The sequence below is a fragment of the Mucor velutinosus genome (genome assembly GCF_035048745.1).
Source record: "Mucor velutinosus strain NIH1002 chromosome Unknown tig00001569, whole genome shotgun sequence".
NCBI lineage: Eukaryota > Fungi > Mucoromycota > Mucoromycetes > Mucorales > Mucoraceae > Mucor > Mucor velutinosus.
In genome coordinates, this window is record NW_027041921.1 from 1,525,857 (window position 1) to 1,551,309 (window position 25,453).

At 39.9% G+C, this 25,453-nt stretch overlaps 9 protein-coding genes across 9 annotated transcripts; 5 read left to right on the top strand and 4 right to left on the bottom strand.

Moving 5' to 3' along the window:
• Window positions 1-17: 17 nt before the first annotated feature.
• Window positions 18-986, bottom strand: ATC70_012688 (uncharacterized protein; the record flags this gene model as incomplete). The annotated part of the gene is made up of 1 exon (XM_064831859.1): window positions 18-986. The coding sequence occupies one exon, from the start codon at window positions 984-986 to the stop codon at window positions 18-20; it is 969 nt and encodes a 322-aa protein (XP_064678139.1).
• Window positions 987-3,906: 2,920 nt separating this feature from the next.
• On the bottom strand, window positions 3,907-5,437 carry ATC70_012689 (uncharacterized protein; the record flags this gene model as incomplete). Its single annotated transcript, XM_064831860.1, has 9 exons — window positions 3,907-3,980; window positions 4,036-4,092; window positions 4,147-4,395; window positions 4,465-4,483; window positions 4,554-4,789; window positions 4,849-4,912; window positions 4,970-5,118; window positions 5,178-5,348; window positions 5,413-5,437. The coding sequence occupies 9 exons, from the start codon at window positions 5,435-5,437 to the stop codon at window positions 3,907-3,909; spliced, it is 1,044 nt and encodes a 347-aa protein (XP_064678140.1).
• Window positions 5,438-6,673: 1,236 nt separating this feature from the next.
• Window positions 6,674-8,049, top strand: ATC70_012690 (uncharacterized protein; the record flags this gene model as incomplete). The annotated part of the gene is made up of 2 exons (XM_064831861.1): window positions 6,674-6,911; window positions 6,974-8,049. The coding sequence occupies 2 exons, from the start codon at window positions 6,674-6,676 to the stop codon at window positions 8,047-8,049; spliced, it is 1,314 nt and encodes a 437-aa protein (XP_064678141.1).
• Window positions 8,050-8,327: 278 nt separating this feature from the next.
• ATC70_012691 (uncharacterized protein) lies at window positions 8,328-9,048 on the top strand (the record flags this gene model as incomplete). The annotated part of the gene is made up of 2 exons (XM_064831862.1): window positions 8,328-8,439; window positions 8,501-9,048. 2 exons carry the CDS (start codon window positions 8,328-8,330, stop codon window positions 9,046-9,048), a joined length of 660 nt encoding a protein of 219 aa, XP_064678142.1.
• Window positions 9,049-9,184: 136 nt separating this feature from the next.
• On the top strand, window positions 9,185-10,764 carry ATC70_012692 (uncharacterized protein; the record flags this gene model as incomplete). Its single annotated transcript, XM_064831863.1, has 10 exons — window positions 9,185-9,415; window positions 9,476-9,553; window positions 9,638-9,773; window positions 9,833-9,874; window positions 9,929-9,967; window positions 10,077-10,095; window positions 10,156-10,238; window positions 10,296-10,415; window positions 10,485-10,607; window positions 10,667-10,764. 10 exons carry the CDS (start codon window positions 9,185-9,187, stop codon window positions 10,762-10,764), a joined length of 969 nt encoding a protein of 322 aa, XP_064678143.1.
• Window positions 10,765-10,953: 189 nt separating this feature from the next.
• On the bottom strand, window positions 10,954-12,201 carry ATC70_012693 (uncharacterized protein; the record flags this gene model as incomplete). Its single annotated transcript, XM_064831864.1, has 2 exons — window positions 10,954-11,897; window positions 11,958-12,201. The coding sequence occupies 2 exons, from the start codon at window positions 12,199-12,201 to the stop codon at window positions 10,954-10,956; spliced, it is 1,188 nt and encodes a 395-aa protein (XP_064678144.1).
• Window positions 12,202-19,171: 6,970 nt separating this feature from the next.
• ATC70_012694 (uncharacterized protein) lies at window positions 19,172-19,954 on the top strand (the record flags this gene model as incomplete). The annotated part of the gene is made up of 5 exons (XM_064831865.1): window positions 19,172-19,207; window positions 19,282-19,391; window positions 19,452-19,601; window positions 19,667-19,789; window positions 19,846-19,954. 5 exons carry the CDS (start codon window positions 19,172-19,174, stop codon window positions 19,952-19,954), a joined length of 528 nt encoding a protein of 175 aa, XP_064678145.1.
• Window positions 19,955-20,023: 69 nt separating this feature from the next.
• Window positions 20,024-21,640, bottom strand: ATC70_012695 (uncharacterized protein; the record flags this gene model as incomplete). The annotated part of the gene is made up of 1 exon (XM_064831866.1): window positions 20,024-21,640. One exon carries the CDS (start codon window positions 21,638-21,640, stop codon window positions 20,024-20,026), a length of 1,617 nt encoding a protein of 538 aa, XP_064678146.1.
• A 2,876-nt stretch (window positions 21,641-24,516) lies between these two features.
• Window positions 24,517-25,402, top strand: ATC70_012696 (uncharacterized protein; the record flags this gene model as incomplete). Its single annotated transcript, XM_064831867.1, has 3 exons — window positions 24,517-24,645; window positions 24,705-25,059; window positions 25,110-25,402. 3 exons carry the CDS (start codon window positions 24,517-24,519, stop codon window positions 25,400-25,402), a joined length of 777 nt encoding a protein of 258 aa, XP_064678147.1.
• Between the last annotated feature and the right edge of the window lie 51 nt (window positions 25,403-25,453).

Here is a 25,453-nt window from a genome sequence, read left to right on the forward strand (position 1 = left end):
AAAGAAATCACCAAAGTTTAACGCTTTGAGTATCCAGCACAGGTCCACATGATGAGCTTCCAGATCACTGCAATACCAGCTAAACCAGCAACAACAGCACCACCGTAGAGCAAACCATCATGGAGAACTGTGTTACATAAAGTGCCGCATGCATTTTGTGCTGCCTCAGCTACGCTACTACATTGATTATTGCATTTATCCCGCACCACCTTGGAAGCAATCATCATGGCAACACCGGCTGCAACAAAAGCACAACTAACCAGCAGGCAAAAGAAGGAGCAGCATGTAATAGCTGGATTGTAACAGCAGCAGTTGCAGCCACCACGATCCTTTTCTTGTGTAGGTCTATATTTGTATGTTTCTGCTTCATTCTCGGGCGCAAGTGTAGGTCTAGCTAGATAGGGTTGATACTGTTGGTTCTTTTGCATCTTATCCAGCTTCTTTTGTTCCTTCTTGCTTAGAATGGGTTTTTGTACCATAGGTGTCTTTTCGGCCTCTTCATAGTCCTCTTTGGCGAATGAATTCAATGGAATGGTTTGATTTGGTCTAGGGGATACATTAGTTACATCTGGTACCGGTGGAGATGCCGCAAATTCGTTATGATAGGATGTGGGTTGTTGGCTCTGTCGCAGATATTCTTCTCTTTCCTGTCTCAAGTATTCATCAAGGGATTGTCCATGAGGATCATTGTAGTCGTTCACGCCCTGTACATGGCTTTCTTCATCTAAACGGTGGCTATAGGGCTGTTGATAATAGTCATTCACCACGGGTGGTGGGGGTGGCAATGGGACATAGGTCTCTACTTGTGGTTGTGATAAAATGGGTGGAGTTGATGTAGAATAGACAGGATAAGATGGTTCTTGATAATAAGCGCCAGCTGCAGTCGTTGGTGGATGTTCTACTACTGGAGATTGGAGTGGAGGTGGAGGTGGATATTGGCCAGCGAATGGATCAGGATGGCTAGAGTTGTTGTTGTGAGAATACATTAAAGTGAAAAAGAAGAGGGAAAGAGAATGAGAAAAAAAGGGATAAAAGGGAAACAGAAAGCTATTTATTTTATATTAGGACTTTTTTCTTGGGCGTTATTTTTAGAACACTTCGTTTATAGAAAACATCAGCCTTTTCTTGGCGATACACTGTTAACATTCTCTTGCAATCCATCCTGCGATATTCAAAGTCAAACATGGTTGATGGCCAATTTAGCTCTATATATGGGACTGAATGGAACAATCATTCGCAGCCTCATTGTGTAATTGTATTAAATATGGAAGGGGTAAAAAAAAAAAATTCAAGATACACTTTCCTTTTTTTTTTAAAAAAAAAATTGCATACAATAAAAAGAGTTGCTCATCTTGGTACAAACCATGACTTGGGTCAGATTTGATTAGTGAGGGTTAGTACTGAGCGCAGTAACCGTTCTTTTCTGGCTTGTCTCTTGGCAGATGATGTGGATGCATCCACATGAAATTGAATAAAGACACTGTTATTCCCTTGGATACACGGAGGACACCAAACCAAATCTATAAATGATTTGGTGGTACCATGAATGATGCAAGGGATCTGTCTCGCATTGGTCAATCAAAACATTTGGTCTATTTGGATCCGACTGGTTTGAGAATCCTATTTTCATGATGAATCACAATAAGGGGTTCATGGTGTCCTTAAGACTGCTAGAGCCTGACAATGTAAATAACAAAATGGACGCCTTGGCATAGACTTTGTCATGGTAGCTACATTCTGTAAATTGGCCCTCAAATGACTCTAATTCAATGTAAATTAAACAAAGTTGGTTTTCGTAATCAATTTGTACAACTCGACATGACCTATTTCAAAAGTGCGCCAGACACACTTACCGGATCGAAAGGGGTTTGCTAGTATCAATTAAATTTATTGTTAATACAAATGCTTTGACCTGACGAGCTCTACCAATATATGCTCAAATTTCACTTACTTTCACATGAGATCCATCCGTACGCTTCTGAACTTGGCTCTTTTAGAGTGCTCCACGCCTGTACCAATAAGGACTATGCAACTACAAACGACAGCTTACTTGCATTATCTCTATTACTCAAATGTATGCAAAACACAGCTAAAGTTAGATGCATTTCGGCCGTAATCTCTCGCGTTAAAAACCGTTTTATACTGCCAGAGCAACACCAAACAATTGCTCTCGATTAGGACTTACTTTCTGGCACCTTTGCTCAACTCTTTTGGGATCGTCGAAAACCGACCAAAAACCATGAGGGATACCTCATGATTTTCATCAAAAATCAAACGATCGCGTTTTTGACCTCGAACATGAACACTTTTACTATGGTATATATATATATATATATATTAAATCAAAATGTTTTTCTCGATCCAAAGCAACCTCTGAAACCACTTTTATGAGGTTTTCATATGCAAAACATGGCTATCTTCGCTAAAAACCTCATTTCAAATTTTATTAAATCGCTCGATAAGTTCAGTCAAAACACTTGATACAGTTACCATCATTGGAAGCGTCTTGAAAAGTACTTCAAGAATGTATTAGGAAGCGTAGGGTGATCATTACAGTTTATATAGTCAAACATCATAAAATAGATTAACGAAGTCGAAAAAAAGACAATATCTGTCCAATCCTGAACAGGAAAAAAATAAACTGAGTTTGAATTAATTTTGGCGGTGGCATTGCTGCTGTCTGACCCAAATGCCTTTCTGTTGATGACAATGATGATTGCGGTGCTGATTAAATGGGGGGGGGGGAAATGAGGTTGAAAGGGAAAGTGTTTAGCGCAAACACTTTTTTCAGAAGCGTTGCCTTATGAAGGTGTCTTTTGCAATAACAATATCTCAAAAAAGTCGCTGTAGATCTTACACAAGTCCTGTGTTTACTTATGGCCAGCCTTATGTCGCCATCTTATTAAGAGCATCAGCCGCAGCGAATGGTACGGCAATTCTATTATCAGAAAATGGCGATCGTGATGTATAAAACCTGGGTTTTCTTTCACATTGTCCCAATAATAGGGTTCGTTTGATATCAGTGTAAGCAAAAAGGATGCTGAGGGAGATACCTCTTCTCCTCCTCCTCCTGGCTCTGATATAACCTTTCTTTTACTAACTAATTAACTGGTTGTTTAAAATCAACCAGATATACCAAAATTATCATTGCAGGTTGTTCGACCTTCAACAAGGGCGCCACAGCAGTAAGACCACTTGCATTCCTTCGTGACAGCCTTGGTGATTCCACAGCACTCGTGAGCGTACAAAGCAAAGCCAGGACAGGCTACCTTTTTACCAGTAGCTCTACCGCCATCAGGATATTCTTGACCGCAAACATAGTCACCACCATAGGCGATACCATAGCAGCGTTTGGTATAGAGACACGTAGATGCAGTTGCAACGGAAACAAAGGCAGAGATGAGAGTAGCCTTGATGAGCAATTTTTGATTTTCTTTCGAGGGAGTACGTTTCAAGATCTCAATTGCTAGAAAAAAAAAAAGCAAGAAATACTAAGGTCTAAGATGCCTATGGGCCCGGTAGACACCTCGTTGTTTTTGGAGAATTCAACATACAAATGGAAGAGGGCTACAGATCAGATATGGAATGCATCTTGATTCGATAAGCTTTTAAGAGATACATAGGCATGCAGGAAAGTCCCTTATTTTTGCAGAGCAAGGAACGCACTAGTGTGTTTGGGGACCTTTATGTCTATAGATGTACGTGAATCCCCCGTTTTGCGCCAGCATTTGCACTGGGTAAGAGATGCTCGACGCATTGTGAGCATTATGATATAGATTGGTTTGAAGACCTTAAATACGTAACAAAAGGGCCTCATAGTTTTACATGTACAGTATAACTCGCTTGAGATAGGGAACTAGGTAGTCTTGCATAACAGAAGTTTATCTTTATTGGGATACATCAGGATTAAAGTTTGGAAAGTCGCTCATTGGAAACCAATTCTACTAATTTCGCGCAAGAGCCCCAGCTAGATTGGTAGCCTATTCATCATATAAGAATAGACGCTAGATATCTCAATTTCATGTTGCAACTTACCATGAGAGCTATGGCCATAATTGTGGCACACAGTGACCTTTTGACCATTAGAGCGACCTTTTGAGACAGGAGTTAGTAGCATAATCTAGCAACCACACTATAGATACTTACGTCTCGTCTCTTTCTCGAGACGGATACCACCCTCACGTCCAGGTCTGAAACCTACATTAACGCTAACAATGTCGAAATGATCAGGGCCCTTGTGGTGTGTGATTTCAGGATACAACTTGTAGACACGTTCCAGGATGTCTTTGGTAATGGCATCATCTGGAGATGTACTGCGGTTTTCACGATCTACTGTGCCACCACAGATTACGGTTCCGTCGTCTCTAGGAATAATGTAGGTCCAACGATTGCTGGCTATAAAATGGAGTTAAGGTTAGCTTTGAGTTTCTAGATAAGATTACACGGCCACATGGTCAATTTTACCATCAATATAATGTTGGGTCTAAAGGTAAAAGCAGATGTGCTGATTAGCATTGATTGATACACGGTACATGTAACGTATGCAGCTTTACCTTGATGTGAGGAGCACGGACGACAACGGTTTGTCCACGAATGGGATACATTGTGTGATCCTTGACATCAGTCAAATAGTAAGATCCCAAACCAGTGCAGTTGACAATGACAGTAGCTTCGGGGAACTCTTCGATGGCTTGCTGGATGCTCTCAAATGACTTTCTCTTAAGACGGCCGCCGAGGGATCTAAGGGTCTTTACCAACCATTGCAAATACTTGGGCACATTGGCAGTGACTAGATACATGTCGTGGTTAACATCTCTCCCACATACATGTTCGTGAGAAAAACCTTACAAGATTCAAAAGTGTAACCATAAGACACACCAGGAATCAACTCACTCTTGGGGATCTCCTTGACCTATATTGCGTGGGATGAATTCCTTGCTAGAAGCGGCATTGGGTCTACTGTACTCACATTCTTGTAAATCTTGCGGACCCAATGAGGGTCTTCACCAGGTAAAGCGGGATCCTCGCAATATTGAATGCCTTTGCAGGGCATAACATGAGCATCGGGTTCTTCTTTGGAAAGACGCTCAAACTCTTTCATTGTGTACAGATCCATCTCTAAAACAGACATTTCTAAGCAACATGGCCACATGTAGCATGAACAGATCGCACTATACCTTGGAGACGATAGTCATCATGAGCAGCGATGGTGAGAATGGAAGCACCAGCCCATGGAGAAGTGTATTCACTAGACCAATCTCCAGGGACATGCTTGGAGACAACAGTAACGTCCTTGTAGCCTTTTCTCAATAGACTAATGGCAGATGTTAAGCCAGTAACACCAGCACCTGTTGAATAGAACATGTTACTCATTTTTTATGCCATATCAAGCTCCATAGGGCCCTACTGTACCGAGAACAACAATCTTGTCAGTCATGATTTTTCTTTGTATTAGAGAAAAAGAAGAGAAAGGTAACCAAACTAGCTGATATGAACTTGCAAATCAAATTTATATGGATTTTCCCCGGTTTTTTTTTTTATAACTATGATTCATCTATCAGTTTACCAAAACAAGAAGATATAGAACAGTTTGAGTTGTAGCTCCGTTTCATCATTGTATCCGCCTTCAGCTTTTATCCGTCTCTTTGTTCACTCTCTACTCACATTAAGGTAGCACTGATCTAGCAGCGCATTGTTTGCAACTCAATTGCTCATGATCTAATGTTAATGTTGCCAGAACTCATTGTGCTTGCATTGACATGAACTGCTGAAACTGATCTCTCCCGGTTCGCACCATTTTAAACAGGCGGCCATCCGTCGACATGGCCAAAGACACACCACAGAGAGACTGAAATCAGGTGACACATTGCACTCAAATGGCCACGTAGCCCTCATTCGCACAGGGGTGTTTTAGTGTTGGTTCTAAAAGAATAACATTGAATCTCTTTTTTCTATACCTTTTCACGAGAAACCATCCATCCATCTCGACAACAAACTACCTTTAAACCAAAACCAATCTCTCATCTATCACAAAAGGTATGTCATCAACAACAACTTGTACTTTGGCAACTGGGCTCTGTTCTTCTACTGCTACTACTACTCTCCTTTGATGAAGCCGTGTAATCATAACACTTTTTGCACACACACACACACACACATACATTACATCCCTTGAACAAAGGCTCACTTTTTTGGTGGTTAAAATGGCTCAACATTGAAATGATATATCACGCTTAAAACACGCTTTTATACTCTCTCTCTGTCCTATTCTGTATTGTGGAAGGATGTTGACAAGCACCATATATATACACCAAAAGAAGTACAGTGATACACACAACATGGAGATTCACCTCTCTTTTCTCTCTTTTTTGCGTTGCACCTGTATGTGTTGATTAGTATAGTCCATTTCTTTTTGCACCCACTAGTACACGTGTCATCCACTACCCTTTCGCCCTCTTTTACCCTTTGTCTATATGACTAGTCGAGAACAGCATACGTAGACACACACACACACGCTGGAGAATAACATGCAAGGTGTTTAGTCATGGAGAGACTGAGATGAAGAAGAGCAAGAAGATCAGACAGACGCTTTTGTGTTGTTAAACATGTGTATATGATTATGTAACTTTACTCACCCTCATACTCTACAACTCTCTCTCTCTCAGTATATAACATGTCTGCTGCCGACCACGCTGATGATCTTATCGACTACGAGGAGGAGGATGAGCAAACCATCCAACAAGAGACTGCCGCCGCTCAACAAGCTGACGCCTTGAATGTGGATGATGAAGACAAAAAGGACAAGAAGGGTTCCTACGTTGGTATTCACTCTACTGGTTTCCGTGATTTCTTGCTGAAGCCTGAACTCTTGAGAAGTATTGTGGATTGTGGTTTTGAGCATCCCTCTGAAGGTAAGCTCCTCGTGTTGTTCTCTTTGAGAATCCGTGGTGATTGACGCGCTCCCCTCTTTTAGTTCAACAAGAATGTATTCCTCAATCCATCTTGGGTATGGATGTCCTCTGTCAAGCCAAGTCTGGTATGGGTAAGACCGCCGTCTTCGTGTTGGCTACTCTGCAACAACTGGAGCCCGTCAACGGTGAGGTCTCTGTCATTGTTCTCTGTCATACACGTGAATTGGCCTTCCAAATCAAGAACGAATACGCTCGTTTCTCCAAGTATCTCCCTGATATCCGTACCGAAGTCTTTTATGGTGGTGTTCCCATGACTAAGGATGTCGAGATCTTGAAGGACAAAGCCAGATGTCCCCACATCCTCGTTGGTACTCCCGGCCGTGTTTTGGCTTTGGTCCGCGACAAGCACCTCAAGTTGGCTAATGTCAAGCACTTTGTGCTCGATGAATGTGACAAGATGTTGGAGCAATTGGACATGCGTCGTGATGTGCAAGATATCTTCCGTGCCACTCCTCACCACAAGCAAGTCATGATGTTCTCTGCCACTTTGGCCAAGGAGATGCGTCCCGTCTGCAAAAAGTTCATGCAAAATCCTTTGGAAATCTATGTCGATGATGAAGCCAAGTTGACTCTTCACGGTCTGCAACAATTCTACATCAAGATGGAGGAAAGAGAAAAGAACCGCAAGCTGAACGATCTCTTGGACACATTGGAATTCAACCAAGTCTGTATCTTTGTGCGTTCCGTCTCTCGTGCCAACGAGCTGAATCGCATCTTGTCCGACTGTAACTTCCCCAGTATCTGTATCCACTCTCAAATGAGCCAAGATGAACGTATCAAGCGCTACAAGTCATTCAAGGATTTTGAGAAGCGTATCATGGTTGCTACTGATATCTTTGGCCGTGGTATCGATATTGAAAGAGTCAACATTGTCATCAACTACGATATGCCCGACAGTGCCGACACCTATTTGCACAGAGTGGGTCGTGCTGGTCGTTTTGGTACCAAGGGTCTTGGTATCACATTCGTGTCTGATGAGAAGGATACAGCTGTCTTGAACGATGTTCAAAGCAGATTCGAAGTCAACATCTCCCCACTTCCTGAGGAAGTTGATCTCAACACCTACATGACCTCTTAATCTCACAAATCAACCCTTTCTCTCTTTTTCACTCGCACCTTATTTTTTTTTTCACACATATAATATAACATGCAAATCAGACCAAATCCCATCCAAACAAATTCCAAAACCCTTTCCCTTGGTTATGACGAAATATCAAATAAACTACTAGTTTTCCAATTGAATTAAAGCAGTAGGACTTTTGAATGTGTCTCCTTATAAAGCATAAAGACGATGATGAAAGCATGCTTGCATTTTTTTTTTCCTTTTTCCCCCCCCCTCTTTATTCCACATTGAACATGCTTCGTCTTCCTCGTCTCGTCAACGCTCATGCGCTCAAGGGCTGTGCTCGTCAACATGCTGCAAAGAGTATCCCTATGAGAAATTATTCCATGCTACATGCCAAGACAGGTAATATACACAATTGCGAAATGCGCATAAATCATTTCGGTTAAATCGTTGCGTGTAATAGCTGTGATGGCTGCTCCTGCCAAGCGCGTCTTTGAACCAACATCATTCGGTGCTTCCAAGATTGTTGCTTTAGCTACTATGACCACGGCCGCCTCTGCTCCATTGTTTTACAAACCTTCCGTGCAATGTCAAGCTGCTGCTGCTAAATTCAATTCTATCCATGACACATTTGAAGCCGCTAACTACGAGAACCAAAAGATCAATGCGCACCACAGCAAGCCTCTCTTCAACAAGGGCGAGCTTACATTCGGTACGTTTCTTGGTATTTGCACCGGATTTCTGGTAAAGAAGGTGGGCAAGATTTTTGCTGCGTTTGTGGGCACTGGGTTTGTGTTTTTGCAATATCTCTCTCAGCAGGGATATGTCACTATTCATTGGGATCGTTTGGAGGGTGGATATACCAATGCATTGGATGTCGATAAGGACGGCAAGGTCAGCAAGCGTGATCTTACATCCAGATGGCAAAAGTTTGTCAACTTTTTGACAAACAACCTCCAATTCAAGTCTACCTTTTTGATTGGATTTTATGCTGGTATTCGCTATGGATAAACAATCCATGTAGGCTGATCAAAGTGACTGATTTAAAGTGCTATAAATAAATTACATTAGCCATTACCACAGTATGAACAATTGTCTTTCTTTTCTATCTTCTTCTCTTCACTCCTTTGTGTATAGCCAAAAATCTATGGAGAATCCATTTCAAAGCACAGACTTCACTACCTTGAAAGAAGCGTTTCCAACAGTCGATGTTTCCATCATCAATGATGTCTTGTATTCGGCTCAAGGAGATTTAAACAGTGCATTTGATATGCTGTTGGACATGAACTCTCCCTCCATCCATGACAGTAGAGCCAAGCCTTTGCCGCAGGTACCACCACTTCCTGTAAGAAGAAGCAGCAGCAGCATCAACTCTATAGTAAGCTGTAGTCGTTAGTGGAGCATGTCTATCGAAACTGCTAACAATTCATGGCTGTAGCCCTACTCTTGCAACACATCCAATGCGAACAATCAATCTCAGGCAAGCAGAATTAGTCAAACAAATCCATTTCTAGTGGTAAGTGGTGTATGTGCTATCTTTTTTTTTTTTTGCAAGTTGCTTGTTATGTAACATGTGCTATGGTACCTGAACTTTTCTTAGCCTGGTGTTGCCAAGCCTTTAACTGTTCGGGAGGAACTGGCTCAGTGGCGCCAAGATCTTCGAGAGGAAAGTAGACAGAGAGCTACAGCAGCAATGGCATCCACTTCAGCATCTGCTCCAAATCTATCATTTTCAAGTAAGCATCTTGATTCAGACCATACTAGAATGTAGTTTCTAATGCCTATCTCTGTTTAGACATGTTCAAATCAAATTTAAGCAGGGCTTCTTTGAATCATGGTAAAATCCCATTACAACCTTCGCAAAAATGAAGCTTACACTGCGACAATCTAGATCGTAACAACACTAACCACAGATCAAGTCATACCCAAGGTAATGCGAACGCTCGCTATCAAAGATGTGTGTGTGTGTGTGTGTTTGTGTGTAAAAAGAGAAGAAAAACTAACTGCTTATATCCATCTTGTTCTCATCACATTTATAGCACATGCAAGCTATCAACGGTATGTTGAAGATTTAAGCTTTTCTGTAACAAGGGATGGCCTGCTGATATCTTTCTCTAGTCCGTTACCACCTAAACCTTTGGGCAGCTTATCTGGGATTCGATCTTCGGCTAGTACACCCAATGTCAACTATCAGTCGCATAGTAAATACTCTTAGATTCAATTTGATTGAATTCTGGATTCACTCTTTTATTACCTAGATCGAAGCAATAGCCATCCAAATGGTACATTAACTCCCTTGGGCCGATTACCTGACCATCATTCTACAGTCAATGTCTCTTATCGACCAGAGTTACCGAGAAGAAGACAGAGTAATACAGGTAAGGGCATAGAACATTGGGTCATAGAACCTTGGGCACTAAAATGGTTTGATTCTGTGTTCTCTGTAGGTACCACAAACCCTTTCCATTCAGATCCTGTGCCACCATCAGCTACACAGCAACAGCCACAGCACCAGCAACCACAGCGACATAGTTACCTGCCCAACAACTCAAATCAAAGATCTGCTTCAGGTAATAATCATACATGCATAGCGCCATTGCTGTGTGAATCTGACTTGTTTTCACTATAGAAAACGATATACCTTCTTTCAATCCATTCGAGGAGCCAGAGTTACCTCCTCCTGCTTACAGCGAAATTCAACGAGATACCATTGTCAACCTGACATGACTGAATTGCTATTGAATCTACTAGTAGTGTTTAGGTTGGGCATTTATGCATGGTATTTGATTGATTTATTGCTTGAAACTGCTAAAAAGAATGTTTTTTTTGAGATTATAAACGCATGGTGTTTCTAAAGATTTCAAGACAAAATAAAACCATACATTGGCGAGCGATCCTTCTGCAAAGAAAAATTATTCAACTGATGTCCAGCATGTAGTTTTGGAAAAATTGATACGTTCGTCTTTGGTTTTCGGAAATGTCCTTGATTGGGTCGTAGGGTATATCTAGCATGATGATATCTGGATCTGTTGTGGCTGGGGAGCCGTTTGTTGCAACGGACAACTTATTTGACGTTGATGCTGTGTTTTTGGCAGCAGTACTACTCGTAGTAACCTCTGTTTCTTTGAGTCTCTCGCTGTTGGAATCTGCAATTTGTTTGGATAATGGGTTCAGTTCTCGAGAGTGTCTTTGCAATAAATGGACTCTGTACTCTGACTCCTTCCAACCTCCCTGTTGACAGAATCGGCACTGGATTTCAACTGCTGGTTTTTCATACGTTTCTGGAAGTGGGATCGTCTTGAGATGCTTTAATTTGAGATTTGCTCGAAACTGCCGTTTAAACTTGATGTTGCACTTTGGGTTCTTTTTGTGCAAGGCGTAAGAAGTTGATGACGATGCTGTTGGCCTAGATCTTGATCTTAAGGATCGTCCACTATCAGATTCTACGTATGAGGTGTATTCATTGTTCCTTTCTATGTGGTCAGGATCATGCGGATGGAGATGATTCAAATGCCTTCGAAAACCGTAATTGTCATTGAAGGTGATTTGGCATGATTTGCATTCAACAGAGGAAAAATCAACGCCTTTGGTTGTGGAGGTTGGCTTCGTATCAACGAGTGTTTCTTGATATATTGCTTCTAAATCCATGCAAGCAGGTTCGTTTGGGACTCGTTCAGCTAGTCGTTCTGGCTCTGGCATAGTCATGTCAGGTACAGTTGCAGCTGGATTCTGTTGTTCGCTTGCATCCCCGTCATTGTCTTCTGCATTCTCTTGACTTTGAGTTTGACTCGGCCGACGGAAGTTGTGGCAATGATCTGGTTCAACGTATTGTGCATTCTCAAGCGGCTCGCTCTCTGGCTCTACATTGACCGGATACATGTAAGCTCTCTAATGAAGATCGTTTGCATCCCAACAATTACCCTGCTCCACTGTTAATGAATTAGTAGCAAAATCTTGCATAGATAATGGCTTTTCGTTTGGCTCTTTCTTGACAATCCGTATCATTTCCTCTTCGGTAATTGTCTCATCATTATCATCTGTTGCAAGATCCACGAGCTGGCCCTCATCTCCTAACATTTCTTGAAGCTCTTCTGATAGCGCCTGTTTCATTAGCTCTTCTATTTTAATGGCAAAGGCTTCATCTTTGGGATCCAATTTGAGCATGGTATATAATGAATTAAATTGGTTAAATGATGTTGTTAAAGATAAATAAAAAGAAAACAAATGATAATGAAAAGGGGATACGGATATGGAAAAATTTATTCATGTATTTTTTTTTTTTTTTTTTTTTTTTGTCGTTTCAAATTGCGCGTGCCAGGTCATCCAGGAACCATAAATCTTCGTTACACTCCAGCTTTAATTGCAAATTGACACCAAACAATTCATTGCCAACGTTAAGGATATCAATCAAAAATGCTGCAAGAAGCTAGGAAATGCCATGAACTGTGATGTCCTGGTAAAATAATTATCTGTAGTAGGGGATTTGTAGCTACGTTTGTTATATCAAATGCCCTAACAAGAAGGCCTCCCACTCAAGGGCTTCTCGAGCTACTCTTAGGCTTTTGGGGTAAATCATGCTAATTATGACTTACGAATCATTTGCTAGGTAGATAGTAAACCTATTTGTATAGCAATTCAGCGTCATGCTGTAAGCCCTAGCGTAATGAAAAGTATATAAATGCATTCTCTGGATGTATTATATTCTTGGTAAAAATGTAATTCTTTGGCAGCAAATTCAATTTTACGTTGCATTTTGACATAACAACGCACGTTAATAAAGCATGGAACAAGAACATAATACAATAGTCGTATTTCCTCTGTCTAACAATAAGATACAATATAAAATTTGCTTTTATCACGCAGGATTACTTACGTGAGTGATCCTTTTTAGCAGGTATTTCAATCCTTAACGAGTTGCGTGGATAATAATATAACGTTATCATGAATCTTTCGACATCTGCCGTGGCGGGAGAGCGTAAAATAGAAAGTTTTGGGCAAATTCATGAAGGGGAGATACATCTGGTACCTAAAGCTCCTACATTAGGATGGATATAATATAGAGCTATCGAATGGTCTTTGTCTTGTGCAAATCCAATGAGTATTTGTCGCGATACGGCCAAAAAGGGGTATTGTGCAAAATCACTGATTTTCCTTCAAAATCTGCCTGTGATACCAAGCGAAAAATTTGGGTGATCTCTTTTTGATCAGGACAATATTGTCCATATTTTATGACAGAGTTATGCCAGAGCTTCAAGCAATAGCTCATTCGATAGGAAATTTTTTGGTCTACAATGTTTAGTAATGCTCAACAAAATGTTTTGATGACATATAGTGATTAATCTTCAGAAAACAGTCAAAAAATTGCAAAACCAATCGCAGCAAATATTCGGTGATCAATTTAGACCAGAGGCTTGATATGTATACCATTGTATTTTCCTTTGAATTTTCTACAAGTTACATATAGATTTGAAGGGGTGTTTACTATCACGTAACGCGTAATTTTAAGGTCGATATATTTCGGAATCCCCTGGATCCTCATTCAGAACAATCGAAATTGAAGCTCCGTTGACCTTCCGCATGTGTACACCACACTAGCATGCATTTAACTAAGCATTTGAAAAATTGGAGCGTACGAAAAGAGCCGTATTTACTTGCCAGTTTCATATTAAGATTTGCAACTTAAGGTACGAATTTTCCCCCTGTGGAATACATCCACTCTGATCTGTATTCCGACAATTCATCCAGTTACCAGATTTAGATATAAACTGTATGTACACTGGATTAGATGTACGATATCGATTTATACTATAAGAAGATATGGACTTCAGATACGCTAGTACTATAAGATTCATACTATGTAAGATATAGGCTATAGATGGCACCACGGACATGGATGGCGCTATAGACTTATACTTGTATTCCGACATTGACTACGGATGTTTACCATATCTGGATAGGCACCACCAAGATTAATGCAATATGAGCTTGTTGCTTCAGATGTGCACTTTATGATCCACGCTATAAGACACATGCTTATATCCGTGATACTAGCTACAGATACGTTATGTACTACAGACTTGTGCTATATATGAGACATGCTATAGACATGCATACGATGTGCTATAGACATGCCATATATCCAGATACATGCTAAAGATGTATGCTTAGCGATATACACTCAGATATGTACTATAGATATAGACTAAGGAGATTGTACCTATCGGATACATGCTACTAGATCGATATTAATTATCCTTATAGAAAGGATAGATCAGGGTGCTTCGGATGAGAGTCTAATTATTCATCCAGGCAAAAGCTAAATCATGATTAGCTTGCTGGAGTTGTCTTTTAGCATGATTAGACATTAGTTGATCTGAGTTGACTTATTTGTCAATCTAATTAATAGAACTTTTATCCATTGTTATAGTATATAAGAAGGACCATCTACCTGGCCAGTAGAGAGACTTCAGTTTACTTTACACCTGTCAGTTTGATAATAAAACATTCCTTTATCAAGTTGACTTTTCTGTTTTTTTTTTATTCTTTTTTTTTCCGTGAATTTTAGTCTCTCAAGCCTCAAATTCCACAAAACATCTTATTAGAACAATTTTATACTTTCCCGCCTAAAACGATATCTTTTGTGCAAGTTTTCTCCACATCTTTCATAAAAAAAAAAGGATATCCCTCGCATAAAACTGTGTGATAGATACCAGATCAAATAATTGAATCTCGCCTTATTTTTGAATAAAGAAGAACGCTAATTGTATCTATTATTTAGATACCCTTTTATTACAAATACAAAATCATATTATATGGCAGGTCAACAGAAAATCAACTAGCTAGAATCCTTCGGTCCCTGAACCTCTGAGCCAATCAAATCGCTTGAAAACTCCGCTGACCTAAAAAAAAATTTGCGAGGGTTTCCCTCTGTTTTGATGTGAGGCAAAATTTTAAGCGCCGTTATAATAGCAATATAGCCGCCGCTATCATCAAACTTCCCCCAAGTGCTAAAGCATGCCTTACTTACACCACCTAGCTTTAGATTCAGGCATTGGGACCCTCAATCATCACTAAAGTAAGTAGTGATAACCAAGTGGAGGCGGCCTATCTATCTCCTAGCCTCGGATAGAGTCTTGTTGAGCTTCAGGGATAGGCACATCCACACAACGTAAAAAAAGGTATGCTTCAAAGAAACATGATAAAAGAAAGAAAAAGAAAAGAACATGCTACAGTACTATAGGAGTATTATAGTAGTAGTATGTAGGCAAAAAAGCAACACTCACGTAAAAAAAAAAGTGAGTTAAAGAAAAGAATAAGAAATACAACATCAAAGAATGTTGAGAACAGCTCGCTGTTGTTGCAACAAAGATGCATACATGAGCAACGTGCATGATAATAGTCTGATGCAAAGGAACACAAACATACATAATTGCATGAGCAATAGTGGTAGTATAATTGTGTAATACAACATAATGACTAATGGTGTTTCATGTGAAGCGACAGAGGCAGCACAGACAACAACCCACGGCCATATAACAAAGTAGTATTGCAACGGCAATACAGATATATAGCAGCACATCATGCTTGTTGTTCATACATAAGAAGCAACGACATTGCAAGCATCCGTTGAACTGATCATATCACAGCCAACAAAAGAAAGAAAAAAAAAGCGCAACAAGGCAAACATTACGAATGCAATATCACGATAAAGCAAGCAATAATACAAACGTTCAAAGAAGATTTATATTATCGCCGCCAGAAGAAAAAAGATACTTACCACTTACCACAGCCACAGATAGACCTCAGAATATGGAATCACCAGAGATGCACCAGAGAACGAGCATACTACGCCTAAAATAGTAGACCAGAAAAGACTTGACTAGCAGCAGCAACACCAGCACCATAGAAAAACCAAAGAAAAAACGACACCAGCAGAGACCGGATAAAGACCAAAAAAGCAGACAACAGAGATAGCAGAAAAGGGATGGCGGCAGCATCGACGTCAAAGAGGCAAAAAAATTATCAAAACCTAATAAACAAATTCAATTAGTGTTAATTCTATGCTTTCCAGTGCTCGTTATGGAATGCTACCTACCATATTCCATTTCAAAGAAGCAGTATAAAGTACTATTAACAGTACAAGACCGTGTTATCAGAAGCTAGAATGCTATTTTCAATCAAAAGGGTTCCAAAACCATTATGGTTTGATATTAAACGCGTTTTGCAAAAAGGATAAAAAAACGGATGTATGGAAAATGAGAAGGCGCCTTATCCGACGTCACGACCAGTAGATTTGGCCTCAGTCTTCTGCAGTGACAGCCGTAATTGCGGCAATCTAATTGGAAATTGTGCAGTGGGGGTATTTTCGTGTTCAAACTTGACTTGATCTCACTGTGGAATTTGAGGCTTGATAGACTAAAATTCACGGAAAAAAAAAAAGAATAAAAAAAACAGAAAAGTCAACTTGATAAAGGTATGTTTTATTATCAAACTGACAGGTGTAAAGTAAACTGAAGTCTCTCTACTGGCCAGGTGGATGGTCCTTCTTATATACTATAACAATGGATAAAACTTCTATTAATTAGATTAACAAATAAGTCAACTCAGATCAACTAATGTCTAATCATGCTAAAAGACAACCCCAGCAAGCTAATCATGATTTGGCTTTTGCCTGGATGAATAATTAGACTCTCATCCGAAGCACCCTGATCTATCCTTTCTATAAGGATAATTAATATCGATCTAGTAGCATGTATCCGATAGGTACAGTCTCCTTAGTCTATATCTATAGTACATATCTGAGTGTATATCGCTAAGCATACATCTTTAGCATGTATCTGGATATATGGCATGTCTATAGCACATCGTATGTGTTGTGCCAGAAGGGCTACAACTGTCTATAAAGATTAAGGTATTCTTGATGGGTAGATATGTCTGTGTTGTGCAACAACATGGACAAGCTATGATAAGTGAAGTGCATCTCAGCTATCTAAATACTGAGGTTCACCAGATGTGATAAGCGTTGTACAAGATAAATTGCTACTTTGGCATTCAGAACTTAGTATAAATAGAATAACTCTTGTCTTCATCAATAAATCATTAGTTTTTGTGTCTGATCTTATTCAAATAAGTCTTTTCTTGTTTTTATAATATCGAACATTTTTTATAAGCTACAAATAATAATCCTTTTATTCTTTGTGCTTAACAGTATGCATGTCTATAGCATGTCTCATATATAGCACAAGTCTGTAGTACATAACGTATCTGTAGCTAGTATCACGGATATAAGCATGTGTCTTATAGCGTGGATCATAAAGTGCACATCTGAAGCAACAAGCTCATATTGCATTAATCTTGGTGGTGCCTATCCAGATATGGTAAACATCCGTAGTCAATGTCGGAATACAAGTATAAGTCTATAGCGCCATCCATGTCCGTGGTGCCATCTATAGCCTATATCTTACATAGTATGAATCTTATAGTACTAGCGTATCTGAAGTCCATATCTTCTTATAGTATAAATCGATATCGTACATCTAATCCAGTGTACATACAGTTTATATCTAAATCTGGTAACTGGATGAATTGTCGGAATGCAGATCAGAGTGGATGTATTCCACATGTTTATCATCCAGTGCTCGACAAACTTGGAGATGAAATGTATACATACAAAGCGCTCAACCGACAATAAGTGATTTACAACATTCATTTTGCATCTGTGATTATGACTGTTTTGCTTATGAATAGAGTCATCATAATAGGTGATGCTAACTGTTTTTCACCACCAAGTATGTACAACTTATTATGTGTAAATTTCAGGTATTTTATGGACAAAGGTCCGTGGTTATGAACTAAACTACTAGAAAATGGAAGAAACACTGACCATCATTCAATTGTTTTATATTTATTTGTTAAGCATTTCTGACTCAACAGACCTTTTTCTTTCATCAAGGCTCTTTTTCCTTAGACCCAAATCCAGTTGTTCCTCTAGCAATATTTCTTTCCTTTCACTGATTTCATCCTTTTCAACATCCAGCCGTTCGATTTCCCCGTCAATTTCGGCAAGCCGACGCTCCAAGTTACATTTCTGATGGCCCGTCTGTGTGTATGCTTCGTTACTGCCTTGATATTTTTCTTGAGAAACATCATCGTTGTTGCCATCAATTGTCGCATGAATACGGCAGTAAAGCTTCATATACAGAGTCTCCACTTTGCCTTCAATGTGTTCTCTCTTGGCAAGCAATACATCAAACAAGCCGTTTATCTTTTGGTAAATGCACTGGCATTGCTCAATCTCCTGTGACATTCGAGTTTGCTCATCCAAGTCGGCTTGCTCTCTCTCTCTCTATTGCCTCTCTTTGTTCAATTGGATCTACTTGCTGAACCGTTTGATCTGTCATGGTGATCGGTAGAGATTGCTGTATATCCAAGAAGGAAGCAATTTTGAACAGTGCAGCTACAATTGGATTCGACATTATGTACTTTGAATGGTTTCCAGTGATCAAAGAAGCGAAAAATGAGAGAAAAAATGCTGGATGCACGGATTGTGGTCACATAAACAGGTAACTGACAAGCATAAAACTGGGTTACTTGACGTGCTACTGAAATTATGCGTAGCCTAACTATGAACGAGTGAATGTAAAGCTCTGTAAATCAAATTGGAAGAAAAAAAAAGCAGCTTAGTGTTGATCTTTTCCAGCAGAGTTTCCGAATACAAATTTTCATATTCATGCACTAATACCAACCAGCACACGAGTGTGCCCTGTTTTATGTGCATCCCCATTGGTGTACCGTACGACAAACCAAGCCAATAGAAACTGTTATCGTGGTATATGTACCTTGAACATGATCTATTGATGGTTTAACATAAAAAGGTTAAAACGTGTACACTGAGCAATGATGAAATCAATTAGCCAATATTCTACTGTGTCGTGGCATAGCCATTGATGGTATGGTATTTCATGAAACTTAAACTATTCCCGAATACAAATTCAAGGGAAGACAGACAACGGCAAGGAGTGGCTTCATCCGAATTTCATTTCGATTTTATATCTCCTCTCTTCATCACTCTCGCATTTTACACTCTTCTTTCTCATTTCGTCAACCACACAACATCTAGCACATACAATCCATCATGTTTAGTGAATTACGTCGAATGAACGTGCGACAGGTAGTTGTCTCGCAAGCTCTTGCCATCGAATTAGATGTATCTAAAGATGCAGTACGCGTAAATTATCTGAATAGGTCGCCTTACAATTCTTGAACATCCTGACAATTGCAGCATCTGCGCTCATGATTTGGAAGGGATTGGCTGTTGTCACAAATACAGAGAGTCCCATCGTAGTGGTTCTGAGGTAAGAGCATTGATATCTGTCAGCACACGATTGAGATATTAATGCAACACAATTTGATAGTGGCAGTATGGAGCCAGCCTTTCATCGTGGTGATTTATTATTTCTTACACTACCAAGAAAAGCACCTGTTGAAATAAACGATATTTGCGTATTCAAGTTACCAGAAAGACCTATTCCCATTGTACACAGAGTTGTCAAGATTCACGAAGAGTAATGACACTGTACCAACACGGGCGAAAAAAAAAAACTGACAATTTTGTATTCGCACATTATAGCGCAAAGACGAAAAAGGAATACATTTTGACAAAGGGTGATAACAATGCTCGAGATGACCGTGCTTTATACAACAGAGGGCAGATGTGGATCAACAGAGAGCATGTTGTAGGAAAAGTCAGAGGGTAAGATGCGACTATACAATTATGCAAAAATGCTGAAACCAACTACAATTCCTTAGATTCTTGCCTTACGTTGGCATGGTTACTATTCTAATGAACGATTATCCTTGGATGAAATTTGCATTACTAGGTGTACTTGGTTTATTTGTGCTTATTCACAGAGAATAAAAGATGTGTTTCTTATGACAGATGTTTATATATATATATATATATACAGATGAAAATGATCCAGACGAGTTACCAATCGCTGTGTCTCCTGGAGGCATTCACCATCATTGACGCTGATTGTCGCTTAGCAATCAGATTTTGTTCTGCTTGCATCTTGCTTATCTCCAGGCTTTGCAATGATCTTCGGACATCTGCCAGACACACATCTTCGTCACTTTCCAATCCTGTGGCATGAAATGCAGCTGGTGTCGTTGGTGGTGAGGGTAGCTGTTGCTCGCCTTGACTGTACTTGTATTCGAGTAGTGCCAATGGAGAGCATCCATGCTGTAATGATTCATGCGTGTTTGAAATGATAACAGAGGACGGCATTGGTATGTCGTGCCCTGTTGTATGGCTGCGGATGGGTTTTCCTCGCACGGAAGTGTGGTATTTGAGTGATGGCTTTGGTTCTTGTTGGATGGATCTGGTGGTTTCATTTGTATACACCGATTTTGTGTCTTGAAAATAACTTTGATAGTCAGAATGGTATCGAGTAAGGCAAGCTTTAGGTTTTGGTTTGGTTGCATTGAGAAAACTTTTCGTACTGTGATTACCGCGGTTTGATGGCAGTTTCTGTACAGAATGCGCATCGTCACCCATATGAGATTGCTGGCAATGGTGGTGAGATGAAGTCCTCTTTGACGGGTTGATATGAGCAGGTGTATTGGTGACAATATCAACCACATCGCTGTATGATTCGGCAGGAGTATGTGCCTCCAATTCAGCCAGAGATTTCACCCAATTCTCGATCCAGAGGGCTTTTTCGTCTGAAAGCATGGTATCATGATGATGCTTCTGCGATTGTCCAACATGGCTAGCCTGTAATGCGTTCATGGGTAAGTGGTGGCTGTTGTAGTGGTATGGCTGCTCCTGGCTTACTTGGATTGGACTAGTAGTCATTTGATCAGTGGCATTATATGCTAAATTACTTGTAGAACCCGAGCCGATTGCTGCTAATGCGATAGCGTTGTTCGGATTCAATTGTGGTACAATTGAATCTCTTGCTCCATTATACAGCATTTGGCGAGTAACTTGAGCAAACTTCCACATCTTTGCCAGCACAAATATCCACCTTTCGAGATCATGCTGCTTATTTGCCTTGAGCAGGAAGCAAGCGCCGTCATAAGTGCGAATGGTGAATGATTTCGGCTTGGTGGTAGTGGGCATCTTGAATGGCTTTGATTTCTTTTGTTTTGGTTTCAGTAATGAGATGGAGGCAATGTTTGTCATCTCGATTGTCCATTTTGGCAATTGATAGTAGCTTGCAGAGATGGGCTGAGAATTCCTGTTGCTGCTGTTATTGTCGTCGTATGATGCTGATACTGTAGAAGATGCAAGTATTCTATCCGCTCGGTGTTTGGGTGTCGCTAATATAGGCGACGTAAATGAATGCGTGGATGCCGAGTGGGTCAATGAGCTGACAGGACGAGATGAGATGCTGTGGCTGTGGTGGTATGGTTTATCCAGCAATGTATGCGGCGGCAGCTTGTTCTTTTTGGACGATAAGCATGTCAAGGAAGTGCCGTCAAAGCGAAACAGCCTCCATAGCCATTTGTTTGATCTTTCATCTTTGATATACAGGTGGCCTTCAAAAATATGAGCTGCTATGGGTAGCTCTTCAGTGTCTGAAATGATGCTTTGAGCCATTTTAGAGAAAAAAAAAAAAAAAAAAAAAGAGAGAGAGAAGAGAGAAAAGGAAAAGGAAACGAACAAAAAACCGATGATGTTATTGTTATTATTGGTTTTTCTTGTTTATGGTGAGAATAGACCTTAACTTTAATCGTTCTTTCTAAAACGAGTAATTTGTCATTTCACTTTCTTGCTTGATCAAGTAAAATATAGAAAACATGGTGCTAAAAGAGTTTCAATTGCAGTGCAATGAATCCAAGTGCCTTTCTGTGAATGCACTCTCAACTATAAGTGCTTTTCTTGACTGAATGGGCATTGTATTTGCTCCATATCGGATGCAATTGTCGCATAGAAAAATCTGTATTGACTTACTTGCCGCATTTCAATGTACGGCTAAACCATAAAATTTGAAGCTGTACAACGCAAATTCCACACAAGGTTCTCTCAGAGTTTATTGATCCAAAGCTCATACTATTAACCGTATTAAGCTGTCAAATAGGCGGATAATGCAATTCTGTTGCAATCATCCTGTTGTACTGGGCGGATTCACAATGATTTGCAGCAAGTTTCGATCACTGTCTATTAATAGATCATTTCATATTTATAGAATCCCAGTAAACATCAAACTACAAACACAAGAAAACCTCTCACAACGCATGTGTCGGTAGGTATTTCTCAATGGTAGCGTAGCATACCATCCTTTACGCGAAAAATAAGGTATAAAATAAATACGAAAGAAACAGAAGACGCGAGTTTGCATTGATGCTTAAAAGTTATACCTGTAATATACCTGACAAATGGCGACTGACCTCTGGCAAACTGGATGTTTGAGTATATCATGTTTCTTGATTGTCCAAACAAAGAAAACGAAGCCATTCGGTATCGAAATCAGCAAGTATACAAAATAGAAACCAGACCTATCAGAATATGGATCTACTAGACACTAACCCGCATCTGTGATGAGCGAATTCTCTGAAACACGCTATTCCAACACCTTTAAGGGTTTGTATCCAGCTGAAAATCATGAAACCTCGTATCAACTCGATTTCCGTCTATACATAGAACGAACTTAGAATAGCCAAGCAGATGGCAGCCTATGTGATGACAAATCTTGCGATTATACCTTTTCATCAAGAGAGGTGTTCCAATGGCACTGCACGTTGCTCCGAATACATCTGCCTTACTTGCGAACTCACCTCGACAGATCGTTATGGCCACCGAAGTTACTGTCAGTCTACGTCTTCAATACTGGAATCAGAGGGCAAGAAGCTCTTTGCTCGTTTCAGAAGCCTGAAGGATTGTCAACAAGTTCTGTGCGCATACTGCATTTCTGGGATTTTGGATCTTTCAAGCGAATTAGAACAAGAGCTTTTTACAAATGAATATCATACCACGACCATTTATCAAAATCATAGTTTTTACCCTGTTCTTGTTGCGTTCTCTCTCTAATCGAACATTCATCCTGTAAGTCTTTTTTTTTTTTTTTTTTTTTTTTTTTTCTTTTTCAAGTCTTGATAAACAAGAGTAAAATCTATATCAGCTAATCAATCATAACATACTATGGCTGACAAAATCTGAAAACAAGAATGACGTCCTGAGTATAATGTTATGAAGTGTTCATCTCAAGTACATATCTGGGCATATAGCATGACAGTAGCATATCGCGTGCATGTCTATAGAGTATCTCGTCTATAATATATTAGTAGCTATATGAAGAATGCCTTGTACAGCTTGCGAGAATGCCAGTTGCTACCACAAGAGACACTGCACTTTGACGCCTTTGCTAAAGTTGTTATCCATTACGAGAATAGCACAAATCTTCTCTCAACAATATGGTCTCTATCAAATGTGCCGTAGTCACACCAAACACAAAAATGGCAGCTTTCTCTCGAATGTGCCATGGTCATGATTCTGATTCAGTCATATACTAAGCAGACAGTTTTCACATTGTAATAGATGCAGCAAAGGATAGAACTAAGCTGGTGTTTTTCCCTAAATGAAGATGCGATTCTTGAGAATGAAATCTTCGCTGCTCTCCATTCCATTTTGATCGTTCATATCGGTAATAATGGACTGACCATACACAAGACAATTTTGAGTGCCATATCAGCTTGCATTCAAGGACTTTAAATCTATGTAAAGCTCCAAAGCCAATGCGTAGCTAATCGTAGTCATGCTTGTAAGCTGAATGAAATGCAAGCCATCCATGTGAGTTCAAGTCATTGTTTTCTTGTGTGTATGTGCGCAATGGAAGCGTGGTTTACTCATGTATCAGCTTTCCCCTATCTCCTTGCTCCACGACTGCACCATCGCTTCAGATCTGTATATGCTGCTTATTTGTACTTGATAGCGGGATCGCTATGCCATGTTACATTCATTTCCTGTTTTTGAGACTCAGTGGATTTGAGTAAAAATCATGAGGCAACGATGAGGATTTGTTTGTTTGACAGAATTCATCTCACGTTGTACCATATCAAAACTGTTAAAGTAGTCTTTGATTAAGCAACGTTTTGTAAGAGTCTGAAAGGTAATGTCAGCGTAAGCAGTAAAGCCAAAATGGCATTTGATCCAGATAATTTACCGCGGTTGGCTTTTATCGGTTCTCGGCTAAAAATTTCAACGTTTGCCATCTCAACAAAGGGGCACTCAAAAAGAGAAAGAAAAAAAAAGATGTTTATAAGCGTACAATGCCACTATGGAAGCTATCGAAATCATCACTATCTACTTGTACAACATGGAATGGACTACGTAAACAAATTTAAAAATTGCGAGGCTTTGAAAAAAAAAAGTTACCAGACGGGTTTCTTTGCTTGTCTTTTTAGTTTTTAATTCAAGTAAGTATGAGTGATAAAGGTGATGGATCGAATATTCATGTGCCTCTTTCGATAGACATCATGCTTGAAGGCGGAGAAGAAAGAAATACGTATGTCGTGTCTGCACTTGGTGGTGTAGGCACGGGTAAATCCAGTTTATTGAACGCCATTACTGCTGAATACACCTTTGAAACGGGAGATGGCACAAATGTGAGTAAAAGCTGCATTCTAGTAGCGTTTGGATGGTACTGATTGGCAAGGACACACAGGCAACGACAAAGGAAGTGCGTGGATTAGTCAAAGAGTGGAAATATGCACCTTCACTCAAGTACTGCCATTTGATTGATACACCTGGTTTGATCGACTCCAATATCCAAGATCGACAGAGTATCCAAGAGATGACTCGATACTTTAAATCCCTCGAAAATGGTGTCAGTGCATTCTTCTTGGTATTCAACATCAACGATATCAGATTGGATGCCTATACGCAAAACATGCTCATCTTGTTTCATCAATTGCTCGGTAAAGATTTCTGGAATTTCGTAGTGATTGTGTTTACACATGTGGATGAGAATTTCAGAGATGATTTAGAGGACAATATTGATGCAGTGACCGAGAGTCATGGTGAGTGCTCAGCATCCATGTGCTAGCTTGGCTTCTAATGGGATTTGTAGATGGCTTTGTGGCTGAAATTAGAAGAATCTACAAACTACCTAGATCATTCCAGCCTTCCGTCATATTCACTTCTACGCAGAATGTCAGATCCAGCAGCTACACACAGAGACACATTCGAGAATTATACCACGCTGTTGGCATGTGTGAATCACGCAACAGCGGCAAACGATTCACCTGTAACTGGTTGAGACAAATTCTGGTGATTCCTACCGAAGAGCAAAAATCTAACTTTATCAAGGAGAGTATCAAGGATGCTTGGTCTTCCATGTCAAATGCCTGTCAAATGCAGTAAGGAAAGCCCCGCTTATAAATGTTTAGGCGTGGATTTATCCTTGATACTTGA